General features: G+C 38.1%; 1 protein-coding gene across 4 annotated transcripts in view; it reads right to left on the bottom strand.

Moving 5' to 3' along the window:
* TNNI3K (TNNI3 interacting kinase) overlaps window positions 1-16,368 on the bottom strand; it is a 404,175-nt gene that overhangs the window by 198,465 nt on the left and 189,342 nt on the right. Inside the window, exon 18 of one of the 4 annotated variants that reach the window (XM_086390582.1) lies at window positions 4,757-5,334. The exons of the other annotated variants lie outside the window; for them this stretch is intronic. Coding sequence (XP_086246708.1) covers window positions 5,331-5,334 — 4 coding nt within the window. The 3' untranslated portion in view covers window positions 4,757-5,330. Of the gene's footprint in view, window positions 1-4,756; window positions 5,335-16,368 lie in introns of those variants that run through there. 4 annotated transcript variants of the gene reach the window in all.

Genomic DNA, 16,368 nt, shown 5'->3' with positions numbered 1-16,368 from the left:
GCTGAGCACCGAAGAATTGATGCTTTTGAACTGTGGTGTTGGAGAAGACTCTTGAGAGTCCCTTGGACTGCAAGAGATCCAACCTGCCCATTCTAAAGCATATCTGTCCTGGGCGTTCTTTGGAAGGACTGATGCTAAAGCTGAAACTCCAATACTTTGGCCACCTGATGCAAAGAGTTGATTCATTGGAAAAGACTCTGATGCTGGGAGGGATTGGGGGCAGAGGAGAAGGGGACGACAGAGGATGAAATGGCTGGATGGCATCACCGACTCGATGGATATGAGTTTGAGTAAACTCCGGGAGACGGTGATGGTAGGGAGGCCTGGCGTGCTGCAATTCATGGGGTCACAAAGAGTCGGACACGACTGAGTGACTGAACTGAACTGAAGTGAACCTATCCTTCCATACTAAGCCACCCTCTATAACACTGCCAGAGGTATGTTTGAAAATTTATCTTATGGTGTCCTGAATCTGTGGTCTGTCTTCTTGCCCATTAAGCTAACAATGAGATGGGTTATGCTGTCTGTTCTCAACAATTTCTTACAGTGGTATGGGTGCTTTGAAGATGGCTAAACTTTTGTATTAGTTGCCTGCAGCAGGCAACATGCAAATGTTACAGACAGGGAAACAAGGATTCCTAGTAAGAATGGCAGCTTCTGCACTGTCTTGGACTTACCAGCTCTTGTCTCATTTCAAAGCCTAAAGGAGCAAGATCCCTGAGATATGTTTGGGCAGTGTGAAAGTTTTAAATGGGATCCTGTGCCTATGATTTGATGGCACAAAATACAATAGTAAAAAGGCCTGAAAATGTCTAAATATGACAACCATTTACTTTGTTCTTTTTTTCCTCAGATAAGCCAAAAGATGTAAGCTATGATTAAACAAAACATAAACAAAAAAGTAGGGTAATGTTAATTCTCAATTATCCATCTATGAATTACTTATGGTGAGCCAATGTTTCCTTTTTACCTATTGACATCTCAGGAGTTTTATTAAGGTAAGATTTGACACTACAGAAGAGAGGAGAAAGAGACTGACTCTTTATGGTTTGACTTTTAGAAGGTATGTTTTTAATAATGAGCTTTAGGCTATTAGTTCTTTTTGCTATTGCCTCTGCACATTTTCTTCACTGTCATTTATTTTTGATATGGACCATTTCAAAGTTGTTACTGGATTTGTTACAATATTGCTTCTGTTTAATGTTTCAGTTCTTTGGCTGTGAGACATGTGGAATTTTAGCTCCCCGACCAGGGATAGACCCTACACCCCCTGCACTGGAAGACTAAGTCCCAATGACTGGACCACCCCCGACCAGGGATAGAACCTACACCCCCTGCATTGGAAGACTAAGTCCCAACGACTGGACCACCAGGGAAGTCCCTTCATTGTCATTGTTGTCATCCTCCTCTTTTCTTCCTCTTCTTTCTATGCCTCCCCTTCCCCTCCTTTTTTATTCTCTCTCCCTCTCCACACTCACCCCCCTCTAATTATTAAACAGTTAAGAACACCAGGAATTTTGGTTGAGTGAGAGAGTAAGAAGTCAGAGAAATAGTTACTAAGTTTTTTTCCTTGAGAAATATTCTTTGCAATTCTTATTTGTAGCAAATATATGAATTGGAACTTGAGTAAACATCCAGGCAAATAAATTACATGTGAAACCATTTTAGGAGAAAGGAACAAGTTGTGCCAAGACCTGGCTATAAGGTAGATACCTTGCCTATTTTATAAATGAAGAGAAAGATGCTTAGAAATAATTTATTAGGGAATGGCAGATTAAGCCTTGATATTTCTGACGAAAATACACAGTCTTTCTGCCATATCTGGAATATATGTTCTCTTTGATACTAAACTGCTCTTAAAACTGCTACTTTAATTTTTAATTTCTGTATTGCTGGCCCAAGCCTATAGTAACTTTCTTTTTGTATAAGAAATGATATTGTAAGCTAGCGTGGGCAAACTAATCCCAGCTTTTGAGAGAAGAGCTTTAATTTTAGAAGACTTAAAGGTTTTCTTCCAACAAATCACACTTCTGAGTGCTGGCCCTCAGAGCAGAAACTTCTTGTGTATAAAGTTCTGTAAACTTACTGGTTATAACAGCAAATCATTGATTAAATGTTCAAAATATAAATTTTAATTAAATTTATGACTTGGTTTCTTTGGGGGGTGTACTTTCACCAAGAGTATATTCTCTTTGTTCTTGCTACAGTAGAAGCTTTTTTTTTATTTACCAAAAAACCCCAAAGACAAAAAACATACTTTCCTTTAAAACATTCTGAAAAATACAAAGTAAAAAAAATATGTAATACATATATAAATAATAAGATACTTGCAATATCCATTTATTGAGACATTTGACCAAAAGAGGTCTAAACTTTTAAACTAGACAATCTAAGTTTCCTTCAGTAATTCAGTAATTGTTTTTGTAGCAAAAACTATTTGTTAAATGTATTCTCTAAATTAGAATAATACATATAGTTGATACATTACCATGTAGCTTATATATAGAAATTTTAACATTTAAAGTAAGCAAATGGCTAGCTGAAGTGACTAAACATGCCTTGAAGGCAATGGCACCCCACTCCAGTACTCCTGCCTGGAAAATCCCATGGACGGAGGAGTCTGGTAGGCTGCTGTCCATGGGGTTGCTGAGGGTTGGACACGACTGAGGGACTTCACTTTTCACTTTCATGCATTGGAGAAGGAAATGGCAACCCACTCCAGTGTTCTTGCCTGGAGAATCCCAGGGACGGGGGAGCCTGGTAGGCTGCCCTCTATGGGGTCGCACAGAGTCGGACACGACTGAAGTGACTTAGCAGCAGCAGCAGCCCTCATAACAAGTAGAATAGCTTAGTATCCTGCTAAATTTAGCAAAATAAATGAACTACTGCTCAACTGAGAACCATCCAAACTGTACATTTCTGAGCCATTTACAGTCATAAAGAGAAGATTCTGTTTATCACACCTTCATTGTGTTTATTGTTGAAGGGTAAACATTCACGTTGATCATGTAATGCCCTTGTCCCAACTAATTTTCAATTTTCTGACCCAATGTTCTGAATTTGGGCTATACTGACCTCAGATCAGAGTGCAAATGGGAACACTTTTCACAGAGCAGGTATTTGGCATGTGCTTTTTCATTTATTGACACTTGTATAAAAGTGTTTAACAATTCTAATTTTGAAGAAATCTGATTTTATATTTCTTGCACATGTGTTATTTTGTTTATCCAACCTCACTTCCATAATCTTGATTGTAAATTAATTCTTTCATTGTATCTTTCCTGAATCACAACATCAATTTTCATTAGACACCTTAGATGTCTTCTCTCATAAATGACATTTTTAAAACTGAAAAAGCCAGTTGGCTGCATCCCCATGATCCACAGTTTCATGCTGCAGATCTAGGAGCACATTGCTTTTAATCAACTTAGTGATATCAGGGTAGATTTTTTCTTTCCAGATATTGTATCTGCCAGTTTGCAATTTTTGAGACCTAATGTCTTCATTCCATCAGTTCTTTTTTATGATATATAAATACTTAGGGCCTTTTCTTTGCCATTCAACGTATGCACTTTCACATTTGGCTGAGGAGTAAATTCTGGTACTGAATATCATTTGCATCAGACCAGAACCTACAAGAATAAATAGAGGGTAAGTGCACAGTCTCAAAGACATTCTCTCATCTTCCTTCCTGTCAATGTCTACAGTCCTCTGACTGAACGCTAACATTTGCAGACAGCTAACTTGACCTCAGTGTGATACAGATTTGTATTCAGTGATGGCATCTGGGTAAACCTTTTTTCTTCCAATTCAGTTATGTTGATTCTTCTTCTCCAGCCAGAATTGATTTTGATATCCTCAGTGAGATTGGAGAAGGCAATGGCACCCCACTCCAGTACTCTTGCCTGGAGAATCCCATGGACAGAGGAGCCTGAAAGGCTGCAGTCCACGGGGTTGCTGAGGGTCGGACACGACTGAGCGACTTCACTCTCACTTTTCACTTTCATGCATTGGAGAAGGAAATGGCAACCCACTCCAGTGTTCTTGCCTGGAGAATCCCAGGGACGGGGGAGCCTGGTGGGCTGCTGTCTCTGGGGTCACACAGAGTCGGACACGACTGAAGTGACTTAGCAGTAGCAGCAGTGAGATTATTTGGTAAATGTTTATTTCTCCTTTTTAAGGTTTTAAAAAGAGTGAATAAATACCTTTTGTTCATGTTAGAAAGGTACAATTCATATTACCTTACCTATCTCTTTTTAAGGATTTCACTTTTAATATTTACCACTTACATTAGGGAATTCATTTGTATTCATATTAGAAGGAAGAACTCATCTATTTAAAAACAACAATTCAATGAATTTTGAGAGACATATACTCCTGTGAAATCACCATCTCAATCAAGATACAAAATATTTCTGTCACCCCAACAGAATTCCTCAGTCCCTTTGCAGTTCATTCCTCTCTCAACTCAGCCCTAGGTAACCACTGATCTGCTTTTTGACACTGGAGATTAGTTTGCATTTTCTAAAATTGTATATAAATGAAATCTTATGGTAGGTACTCTTTAATGCATGCCTTCTTTGATATGGCATAAGTTGAATGTAGACAGAGAATGCAGACCATATTTGAATCCACATTTGGGATAATTCTGATCAATTAGGAGTGAAGAGTAACTAAGAGGTGAAAGGATAATTTAGGTAATTTTTTTGTGTTAAATTGTTTTTTTTGTGTGTGTTAAAAAAATAAGGGAAACAAATCTTAATATGAGTCGATGACATACTATATCTGTACTGTTGAAATTACAAAGAACATTTTAAAAAGGAACATAAATCCTTACCAGAAAACAACTTCTGGGTCAGTTAAAAATTAAAACTTTTCCATTAAGGTGTCCAATAATCACTGTATTTAAGAAGCTGAACATCAACTTAAAAAAATTGTGAAATGATTAATTTAGACATAAAATATAACAAGTTCAGGAAATGTCACCACTGGTTTTTCAGGTTCACATGCATCTGATTTTAGTTTCCACATACTCTTTTCAGAGGATATTTAAATAATTTGACTGTGACAAGCCAAACTGTTTTGAGACCTCATTGAAAGTCAAATGAAAACATTAATCAAATGCAAAAATATTCCAGTCAGGCATAGAAGTGCTTCAGGTTAGAAAATAAAATGTTGCCTATGAGAAGGAAAATCAATCAATTTAGAAAAAGGAGGTATTGGTTCAAATCTACATGGTCAGTAGTGACTAGAAATCACTAGAACTTCAGGGGATGGTATTTTTCTTAAGATTCATCAGACAGTCTTCAATTCTTTGTTTGGCTAACTTTTCACCTGTGTAAATTAGAAAATCAGAGCAGTCAAACAGCTGATTACATTTTCTTTTCTTACTGTCTTCACTGTTTTTTGGACAAGCTTTAGAGACTAGCACGCAAATAATTATCTACGGCACAAAACAGCTAGGTAAGTGACCTGTGGGATAGCAGTCTTAATTGAGCACAGGAATGACTTTCGTATTATTAAATGCTACTGAATTGTTCAATATTAACTAAAAATTACCCTCTCATCTCTGCTATGAATTCTATAAACTACACCTCCCTTGGTAAGGCAATCTTTCAAATACTGCTTTGCTGTTCAGTCAGGGCTGCTCCTGGTTTGAGGGACTATATGACTATATAGCTCTATGTATTAGACTACATGAGTATACAGTATGGGGAATAACCTTAGGTCATCATTTACTAACTCTATCACCTTCATAATTCACTTACTCTCTTTAAGCATTTCTGTAACATATTTTTAAAAAAGCTATCATATAGAATTATGAATATTTAATAAGCTAATATCTAGAAACACTGAGCTCAGTGCCTGGCACAAAGAAACATTAATATATGATATTCTCATATACCTTTAAAGTGGAAGTAAAAGTGAAGTTGCTCAGTCCTGTCCGACTCTTTGCGACCCTATGGACTGTAGCCTACCAATCTCCTCAGTCTATGGAGTTTCCAGGCAAGAATACTGTAGCGGGTTGCCATTTCCTTCTCCAGGGGATCTTCCCAATCTAGGGATTGAACCAGGGTCTCCCGCATTGCAGGCAGACGCTCTACCATCTGAGCCACCAGGGAATACAAGTATACCTTTAAATGTTATTAATTAATTCATGCAATTGATAAATATGATTTGAATTTTTATTAGGACCCAGTCACTGTGCTAGGATGGTAAAGAATCTACCTACAATGTGGGAGACCTGGGTTCGATTCCTGGGTTGGGAAGATGCTCTGGAGGAGGGCATGGCACTCTAGTAATCTTGCCTGAAGAATCCCCTTGGACAGAGAAGCCTGGCGGGCTTACAGTCCATAGGGTAGCAAAGAGTTGGACATGACTGAGTGATTAAGCACAGCACTGCACTGTGCGAAGCATTTGGGAATAAAATGGTATAAAATCCACAGCCCCTGTCCTGAGTGTATAGCAGGAAAGGTATTGAAATACATGAGAAATCTTAAGAGTGCTATCCTGAGATAAGTTGGATGTGCTGGGGGAACACCTAGGAGTGCATCTTGGAAGGAGGAGCAGGAATTAGACAGGAGAAAGGTGTTATTGAAGGAGGTGAGAGAAGGGGCACTAAGAAGAAGAAAGGAAGGAGGTTTGGGTAGGGGTGAGTATTTTCATCAGCATGTGTTAACTCCTATATTAAGTTCTATATTTAAGAGCATATAGATGCAATTCAATGGACAAAGCCAAAAAAAAAAAAAAAGAGAGAGAGAAAACCCCAAACAAAAACAACAACAAAAAAACCCAAAACAAAATAAAATAATAAAAATAAATCCCCAAACTTTTGTTTTCTCTCTACTACTTACAATTCTGGGGAAGAAGCTTAGTAAAAAGGAACTCTTTAGCCTCATATTTAGGAAGAAAAGAAAAAAAAAATAATTTTTGTCAAACCCAGTAGAGGTTAATAAAAGTTCAATGCTAAAATGTCTGCCCTAAAAGCCAACTATATCTCAATAGGAGGAAACTCAGAATATCTTTCTCATTCTTTGTGTGAAATGGGAAAAAAGAAATTAAAGAAAGAGAAAGAATTAGAGGAAGGCTGTAATCAATTCTTTCCTTTACAAATCCCAGCAATTCAGGAGGCCTGCCAGCGGCTAAATCTTTCTGGGACCACAGACAGGAAAAAGCCTATTAAAATGTGCTCCATTCCCAAAGAAAGGGGTCACTCAAGATCCTCAGACCCTTAACTCTGAATAGATTTAATGAAAGCCAACTGCTATTTTAAGAATTTAGAAGGGGATTTCCCTCCCCAAAGAAAAGAACCAGACATCATCAATGCTCTAACACTGTTTCATCTATGGCACCAGGCATGCTTTTCACTTACTTTCTGTAGGTTGTTAAAGCTGCTAAAAGAGGGTTTAGTGACAGAATACAGTTCTTCACATACAAGGCTTAAAATGTAATTGATACAAAGACCATCCCTCCAGGATTAAAGAGTTCTAATCATTCTGTGAGGCTCATGTGCTCTTTTCTCCATGCTGGTCAAGGTAATAGTAAGCCTTTCAGAAAAGGAGTATGTTGTCTCCCATACCATTTATTAACCACAGCAGCTTTCACCTTCGGTGGGAGGAAGATAATTCAGACTACTCTACAAATAGAGATCCAGCAGTTGGATGCAAAATGAGTCTTCCTTTGAGACGTTCTGGCAACCCAGTACCATATGATTAATAAAAATGTTATACTGATTTTTCTTGTACAGTATTTCTCTAAAGTGCTCCATGTACCTTTGTCCTGACACCCCTATTAACTGCAAAGATATCTCTGTGAACAGGTCGACACAGACATCATTATCTTCATTTGCAAATGAGGAACCTGAGGCAGAAGGAAGTCAAATGACATAACAAGGGTGACACGGTGAGAACAGAAATAGAAAGGAGAAAAATGATGGTCTTCTGGGAATCAAGAGGGTGTGATAGGATGAATTTTTTCCTTTTCTTTTACTACTGAAGGAAGAGCAGAGGCAACCTTCTCAATGTTAACTTTGAAAACATTCTCCCCTTCTCCTTAGAGTGAGAAGGACAGTGTCTTAGCTGGGTGGCTGGGTGAGCTAACTGGGTGCAAGGAAGGGAAGATGCCTACCTACCTAGACGCCCCACCCCATACATCCTCTGCAAAATCAGGGTTTTTCCTACTTGACCTTTTTACCTGCATGAACTCTGGGATGTGCCTTCCCCGTCTCTGACATTGTGCTCCCAAGCAGTGATTGTTGAATGACTGAATGGCAGGTGTTTAAACTGTATGTTTTTTTTTTTAACATTATTTAATATCATTTTATTTTATTATGTTTAATTAAAATAGCAAATGTTCTTCTTGAAAAGTGAAAATTACCCATTCCCAATAACATGTTCCACAGACTAAAGGTCACATATTCAGTTATCCTAACTTCCCATTTTTTTAGAAAATATAGTTTACAACAGTCAGTTACAATATAAATTATGATAATGATATACACATTTTTCATATGTTTAAGTTGTGTGAATGAGCCCTAGGAAGAAAAATCACTGAGAAGGGTGTCGGATAATCAAATAACCCTGTCAACCCTTAGCTATGTTTTTATCCAAATTCTGTTCTACATCTGCATCAACCCATGTGACAGACTGAATCCCTGCTGCAAGTTTGAACCATGAAGGGATAGAGAGGTCTCAATGAAGGAAGTAATATGGGATGAGACTTCCCTGGCCCCGTCTTTATATATATAAATAGTTGTTATTTAGTAGCTAAGTCATGTCCAACTCCTTTGCAACTCCATGTACTGTAGCCTGCTGAGCTCCTCTGTCCATGGATTTCCCAGGCAAGAATACTGGATTGGGTTGCCATTTTCTTCTCCATACATAAAGAGATCTACAGTCAAACAATCCAGTTAGCTCTTACATCTTTATGACAAGAAGAAAAAAGGCATCTGAGATATCATTAACAAAATTTGTGGCACTATAATAAAAAAGGGAGCCTGGTCTTTAGAAACATTTAATTAAGTAAAGAAATTTGGGCATTCAAGAATATTAAGTAGTGAAAATATTCCTTCAGAAAAAATAAATAAGAAAAATAATGACAATAATATCTAATGTGTTTTCTCATTAAAACCAGTAAGATAGGTATTATTATTGCCATCCTGCAAACTGGAAAACTGTTATTTAAACAAATTGCAGAAGGACACGGGTAAGATGTAACAAAGTTGGTACTTGAACCTGCACAGGATGGTTTTGTGGCCTGAAATCTCAATTACTCCATCCTATAGCCTTCTAATAGGGTGGTAACTCACAGCAATACAGATTGCCAGAACTGTCCATGCTGCAAGCTCAAAAGAAGACTAATATTACTGGAAAAGTTACTTTCTCACAAGGCTGACAAGGAGGATTTTGAGATAGAAAATATTAAACAAGGCAAGAACATTTATGATTTTCTGCATCTCTTTTTTTCTAGATCAAATTCAAGGTAGAGCTATTGGAAATTCAATCAATAGAAAAATAAATATCCACCTATTTTGCTCCTCATTTGTTAGCTAGAAATTCTGGTTGTGGGCCCTGAATCAGGTTGGTCTCTATTAAACTCCAGGATCTTAAGAACACAACCTCATAAATGAATCCCAGCAAACAAAGGTTGAAAATGATGAACTGAGAAATAGATAACCACAAGGCGGCATTAATATTATTGAAAGGTTAGCTGCTTAGGAAATCGACAAGGTGCCAAGAGGAGCCCTCACAGTGCCTCCCAAGAAATGAGAGCAGAGAAGAAAGGAGACCGACTAGAGAAAAAGCCTTTGTTGACATTTTCAAAGGCTAACTTTATACAGGCCGTATCCCCGAAGGATGGAAAATGGCAATGTGAGGAAACAGCAACACTAGAAAATTGCAGGCCAGTAAGTTCACGGCCTGGAACAGGCAAGCACTGGAAAGATTTTGTCAGGTCAGGAGGGGTACTGCTTTTCCTCCAAGCTCCAAACTAGGTGAGAGAAGGTAGCCCTGCCCCAGGCTCTCCTGCTTTGGGAATTCCCAAGGTATGGCTGTGTATTGAGCAAAGAAGCAGTGGACTGAACCAGCTCACCACAAGAAGCATTGATGTAAGAAAGCCTGAGGCCAGGTTTCATTGTGGGGCAGTAGTATTTTTATGTCAAACCAAAAGTGAATTTTGGAATGACAGAATTTCTGTGTTTGGCCAAACCATGACCTTTTACGTTCTCTTTACACATACATTATTTTGGGTGCACACATAATCTTGTGTATTGTGTCACATGGTGTAGGGTGGCTTAGATTCTACCTCTATGATGTGAGATTCAGGGTTGTGTCTAATTGGGAGGACCAAGGCAAAGATTCTGATGGAAGTTACAGTGAAAGATGGCAGCTTCCACTAGGTTTGTGTTAGCAATATGATAGTGTGGGCAAAAGGAACAGAGCTTTCCTCTGATTTAAATATATCTGCTTTAACGATGCTGGATGCTTGGGGCTGGTGCACTGGGACGGCCCAGAGGGATGGTATGGGGAGGGAGGAGGGAGGAGGGTTCGGGATGGGGAACACATGTATACCTGTGGTGGATTCATTTTGATATTTGGCAAAACTAATACAATTATGTAAAGTTTAAAAATAAAATAAAATTAGAAAAAAAAAATAAATAAATATACCTGCTTTAATTTAAAGGAAGTATGTTCCTAAGGGAATTTACTTAATGGGGTGTTAAGTACGAACACTATTTTTAGAATTAGTAGATGCAGCCAAAAATTAAATGAGAGGTTCTAATGGAGGCAGCTGAGAGAGGAAGGACATTTAACTGGGCCTCTGAGGAAACTTTCTATTTCCACTGGAGTACAGAGAAAGGACAACTCAGGGCTAAGGGATATTATAGGACAGAGTAGGGGAGGGGGGAACTGCTATTTTGGTTCAGGATGAGGAACCAAAATGAAATGTGCTGAGAATGTTTGGGACACTGACGACGCTCTGGGAACTGTGAGAATCAGGTAAGAGGGCAGGGCTAGATCAACTATCAGAGAAGAGGAGGGTGCACTGGGTGATGAATTCTATTGAAACAACAGGTAGAGAGTCAGAGGGAACTGTCTGCTTCTTCTGGAGGTTCATGGAGCTGAGGACAGACGGACTGACTTTAAACATGTCAGAAATAGGAATGGAAAATGTGACTGAATATCAACCCCTGAGTGAAGCTCCGACATAGGATCAATTTGTAGAATTAAATGTTTGAAGAACCCTTTCATATGGATATGGTATAATAACTTTCTTTGTATACCATGATCAGAGCCTGTGTTTTAATTTTCACTTTCAAAGAAAAATGTGTGTGTGTTTTCATTGACACAGAGCGAATGGAATTGTGAGATGTTTTTGAATTTATATAGCCTATTTCATGCTGTTATATCTTACTACAGTACATGTTGTTACTCTTGAACCATGTTTTGGTTCAGGGACAAGCTCCACCATTCCCAAAGCTATTCTTATATTTTCAATGTAACAAAGTGAATGAAAATTATTTTTAGATTAATTTATATATAATATGCTTTACTGAGTAGCTTTCACTACATTTCCCAGTTAGTGGTATTAGTGTATACATTGTGAAAACATGTTTATAGACTAAAAATATTTAGTATGCAGTTAACATTATGTTTGTGCAACTAGTTCATACCAATCTAGACCACCTTTCTACCCAAACCCTAGTACCTGTTATCACTAGTGCAAAGAAGGTGAATGTAATCCAGACCACTGGCTGTCTACCAAAGCTCATTTCCTCTTCTGGGCAGACAGCTAGACTACATTTCTAAGAACTCCTGGCAGTCAAGCATGACTATTTGATTGAGCTGTGGCCAATAACATGTGACTGAAAGTGATATATGCCACGCTAATGCCTGGTCTGTAAAACATTTCATGCACATCTCACATATTCTTGTTCCATTGATGCTCACTTGAATGGAGCTGAAAACGAAGTAGACCGCAGACACCACGTGTTGAAAATGGGTCCTGAACAACTACATGGATAAGGGGCAACCCCAATAACCTATTCATTCACACAATCATGATACAAATTTCTATTGTTTTTGAACCATTATGCATTTTGAGGTTTATTATTGCAGTAGATAACCTACCCAATGTAGATAACCTATTCAAACAAATCCAATGTTCATCTTGGAAAGCTGTATAGTTTAGAATTTTTCCTCATTACTTAGAGTAGTAATGAAATTGAAACAGACTGTATCTGATTACTTAATTGATAGATGAATAGGTAAAGAAGTTGTGGTACATATATGCAATGGAATATTATCGGCGATAAAAAGAAACAAATTTGCATCAGTTGTAGTGAGCTGGATGAACCTGGAGCTTATTAAACAGAGTAAAGTCAGAAAGAGAAAAACAAATATTACATATTAACACATATATATGGAATCTATAAGAATGGTACTGATGAACCTATTTGCAGGGCAGGAATAGAGATGCAGATGTAGAAACAGACTTGAGGACACAGTGGGGGGAGGGGAGGATAAGACGAATTGAGAGAGTAGGACTCATATATGCACACTGCTGCTGCTACTGCTGCTAAGTCACGTCAGTCGTGTCCGACTCTGTGTGACCCCACAGACAGCAGCCCACCAGGCTCCCCCATCCCTGGGATTCTCCAGGCAAAAACACTGGAGTGGGTTGCCATTTCCTTCTCCAATGCACGAAAGTGAAAAGTCAAAGTGAAGTCACCCAGTCATGTCTGACTCTTCGTGACCCCATGGACTGCAGCCTACCAGGCTCCTCTGTCCGTGGGATTTTCCAGGCAAGAGTACTGAAGTGGGTGGCCATTGCCTTCTCCATATATGCACACTACCATGTGTAAAATAAATATCTAATGGGAAGCAGCATATGGAGCTCAGCTTGGTGCTCTGTGATGGCCTAGAGGGCTGGGATGGGGTAGAGGTGAGAGAAAGGCTCAAAGGGGAGAGGATATATTTATACTTCTGGCTGATTTACATTGTCGTATAGGGGAAACCAGCACAACATTGTAAAGGAATTATACTCTAATTAGAAAAAAAAAAAAAAACTTTGGAAAATCTTATGTCACCTTACAAATTTGGATATAGACATTTCACAACTATAGGCACCCCTTAAGCCCTTAGGCCCTAAGCCCTAAGCTCCAAGGCACCCCTTGCATGTAATGAATTAATTTTCCCTCTATAAATCCCAACTGATGATAGCTATGTCTCATCCTTAAACTGAGAAAAATATCTCTCAAATTATTTTCCTCAGGACTTAATTTCCTCAAAACTGCAGATGATAAAGAATGGAAGCATCACAAAAACATAAAAATGTGCATGCTTATTTGTGCACTGATATATAATATTAACATACATTTTATGCAAATCTTTATGTATGTGTATATTAATTTATTATATGCAGGTCTGTATCCTTCCAGGGTTTTTATTGAATACCTATATGAACTGTGTACATTGCAATTGTCCAAAATTGAAACTCTTACTTCTTTTTGGCTACTGGTAAAGATTCTACACTCCTGGGAACTTTCTAGTATTAACTACGGATTAGAAATTAGATGCTCTAGAATGCATTAGTATACACAGCACAATTCCCATGATTAACTGATGGATCTTGGAACTTACTCTGTAGCAAAGGCATCATAAGCATGTGGATCTGTCTTTTGTATTAGTTGTTGAACGAGTGAATGAATGAATGATTATACTGTATTTGGGGCAATGATTCACCAACTCTTTAGAATTACATTGTGACTTGATTCCCCAATATTCCTATTCCACTCTGGCAGTGGAGAAGGATGAAATTGTATAGCAAATGGTTAAGAGGAGTAACTGGTATTAGACTAGAAGGTAATTCTCATTGCTGCCTGCATGTTTGAATTGCTTGTAGTGGTCTCTGAAAATATGACACTTGGGCATAGACCCTGAGATTCTGATTGAAGCAGTATCAGAGTTTCCTTGAACTTTTCCTACAAATTCTAGTGTTAGTCACTCAGTCATGTCCAACTCTTTGCAACTCATAGATTGTACCCCATCCAACTCTTTTTTCCATGAAATTCTCCAGGCACGAATACTGGAGTGGGTTGGCATTCCCTTCTCCAGGGGATCTTTCCTACCCAGGGATAGAACCCAGGTCTCTAGCAGAGAAGAAAGATTCTTTACTGTCTGAGCTGCCAGGAAATATGCAGCCAAATTTTAGAACCACTCCAACTAGAACAACATTTTCTCTGTTTGCTTGATTATAAGAATTACATGGTAATCTTTTTAAAAGTATCGGTTCTCAGACCAGTTTAGGATATTCTCAATCTGTGCCTTCAGAAGGGGTTTCTGAATTTGTTATCTAAATGAGGGCCTGTAGATGATACTTACGACAGGGAAGTGCTGGGAAACAACACTTAGGCTCTAAGCTCTGCTGGAAAAGGGCTGTTGGTCCTTCATTCTAAGCCATTCTTCCAGGCATTGCATAGACTCTAGTTCATATCAATCATTCAAAATGGATATTAATTAATTACCTTAATTTTTAAGTCCAAGTAAATGAAAAACTTTTTGACAGAATTAAAAATGCCACTTGTGACTGTTTTTTTACTAGAGATTTACACAAGTAGAATTGTGAAAAATGTCATGAATTTCAAGGGTTCTCTTTTAAGACTTACTATAAATATTGAAGTGTAATCAACTAATTGGCCTACATTCAAGTATTCAGAATTCTCTGCAAGATGGTACCTGCCAGTGAACACTAAATTCTATTTGTATAACCACTTATTAGAAAAGTCACAAGTGAACCCTATCCCTCCAGCTCAACTCCAGAAAAATAAATGACCCAATCAAAAAATGGGCCAAAGAACTAAATAGACATTTCTCCAAAGAAGACATACAGATGGCTAACAAACACATGAAAAGATGCTCAACATCACTCATTATCAGAGAAATGCAAATCAAGACCACTATGAGGTACCATTTCACACCAGTCAGAATGGCTGCGATCCAAAAGTCTACAAATAATAAATGCTGGAGAGGGTGTGGAGAAAAGGGAACCCTCTTACACTGTTGGTGGGAATGCAAACTAGTACAGCCACTATGGAGAACAGTGTGGAGATTCTTTAAAAAACTGGAAATAGAACTGCCTTATGATCCGGCAATCCCACTGCTGGGCATACACACTGAGGAAACCAGAAGGGAAAGAGACACGTGTACCCCAATGTTCATCGCAGCACTGTTTATAATAGCCAGGACATGGAAACAACCTAGATGTCCATCAGCAGATGAATGGATAAGAAAGCTGTGGTACATATACACAATGGAGTATTACTCAGCCATTAAAAAGAATACATTTGAATCAGTTCTAATGAGGTGGATGAAACTGGAGCCTATTATACAGAGTGAAGTAAGCCAGAAGGAAAAACACCAATACAGTATACTAACGCATATATATGGAATTTAGAAAGATGATAACAATAATCCTGTGTACGAGACAGCAAAAGTGACGCTGATGTATGGAACAGTCTTATGGACTCTGTGGGAGAGGGAGAGGGTGGGAAGATTTGGGAGAATGGCATTGAAACATGTAAAATATCATGTATGAAACGAGATGCCAGTCCAGGTTCAATGCACGATACTGGATGCTTGGGGCTAGTGCACTGGGACGACCCAGAGGGATGGTATGGGGAGGGAGGAGGGAGGAGGGTTCAGGATGGGGAGCACATGTATACCTGTGATGGATTCATTTTGATATTTGGCAAAACTAATACAATTATGTAAAGTTTAAAAATAAAATAAAATTAAAATTACAAAAAAAAAAAAAGTCACAAGTGAAAGGACTAACTAAGAGTGAACTCTATTATTCAGGTTAATCAAGGAATACAATTGTAACTAATAGGTAATTAGAAAAACAATAATTCGTTAATGTGTACTTAATTACTGTTTTTTTTAAATGCATGGTTTTTATATTTTGTATTCAACAGAAAGACAAATGCATATGTCAACTTAAAATAATTATTAAAAATTATAGTCAATATTTTCTTAATACTTTCTGACATCTTCACTAATTTAGTTAAATCCATTTTCAAAATTAAAATTCTTTTACTAGTGCCGTCATTTTAAACTGTCATGGCTGTTTTTAAATCATCTCCAATTATTTTTCTTTGTAGTCACTCGAATAAGCTGACACTCAAAAATGTCCTCACATCTAGACCTAGAGCCCCAATTAATTACTTGTGTTATATAAGAATACATATTCATATAAGCGAGAATACTGAGGAGTGTCTTTCCATCCTCGTAAAGGAACATGTAAGGGATGAATTGCAGTAACAACTGATGTCTGTGCTGTGCTTCACAGTTTACAGAGCTTCCCAGGTAG

This window comes from Bos grunniens, chromosome 3, assembly GCF_055505025.1.
Source record: "Bos grunniens cultivar Pamir isolate PY7600 chromosome 3, Bosgru_T2T1.0, whole genome shotgun sequence".
In the NCBI taxonomy this organism is placed as follows: Eukaryota; Metazoa; Chordata; class Mammalia; order Artiodactyla; family Bovidae; genus Bos; species Bos grunniens.
The sequence above is the reverse complement of the archived record's forward strand: the minus strand, read 5'-3'. Positions and strand labels throughout refer to the sequence as shown.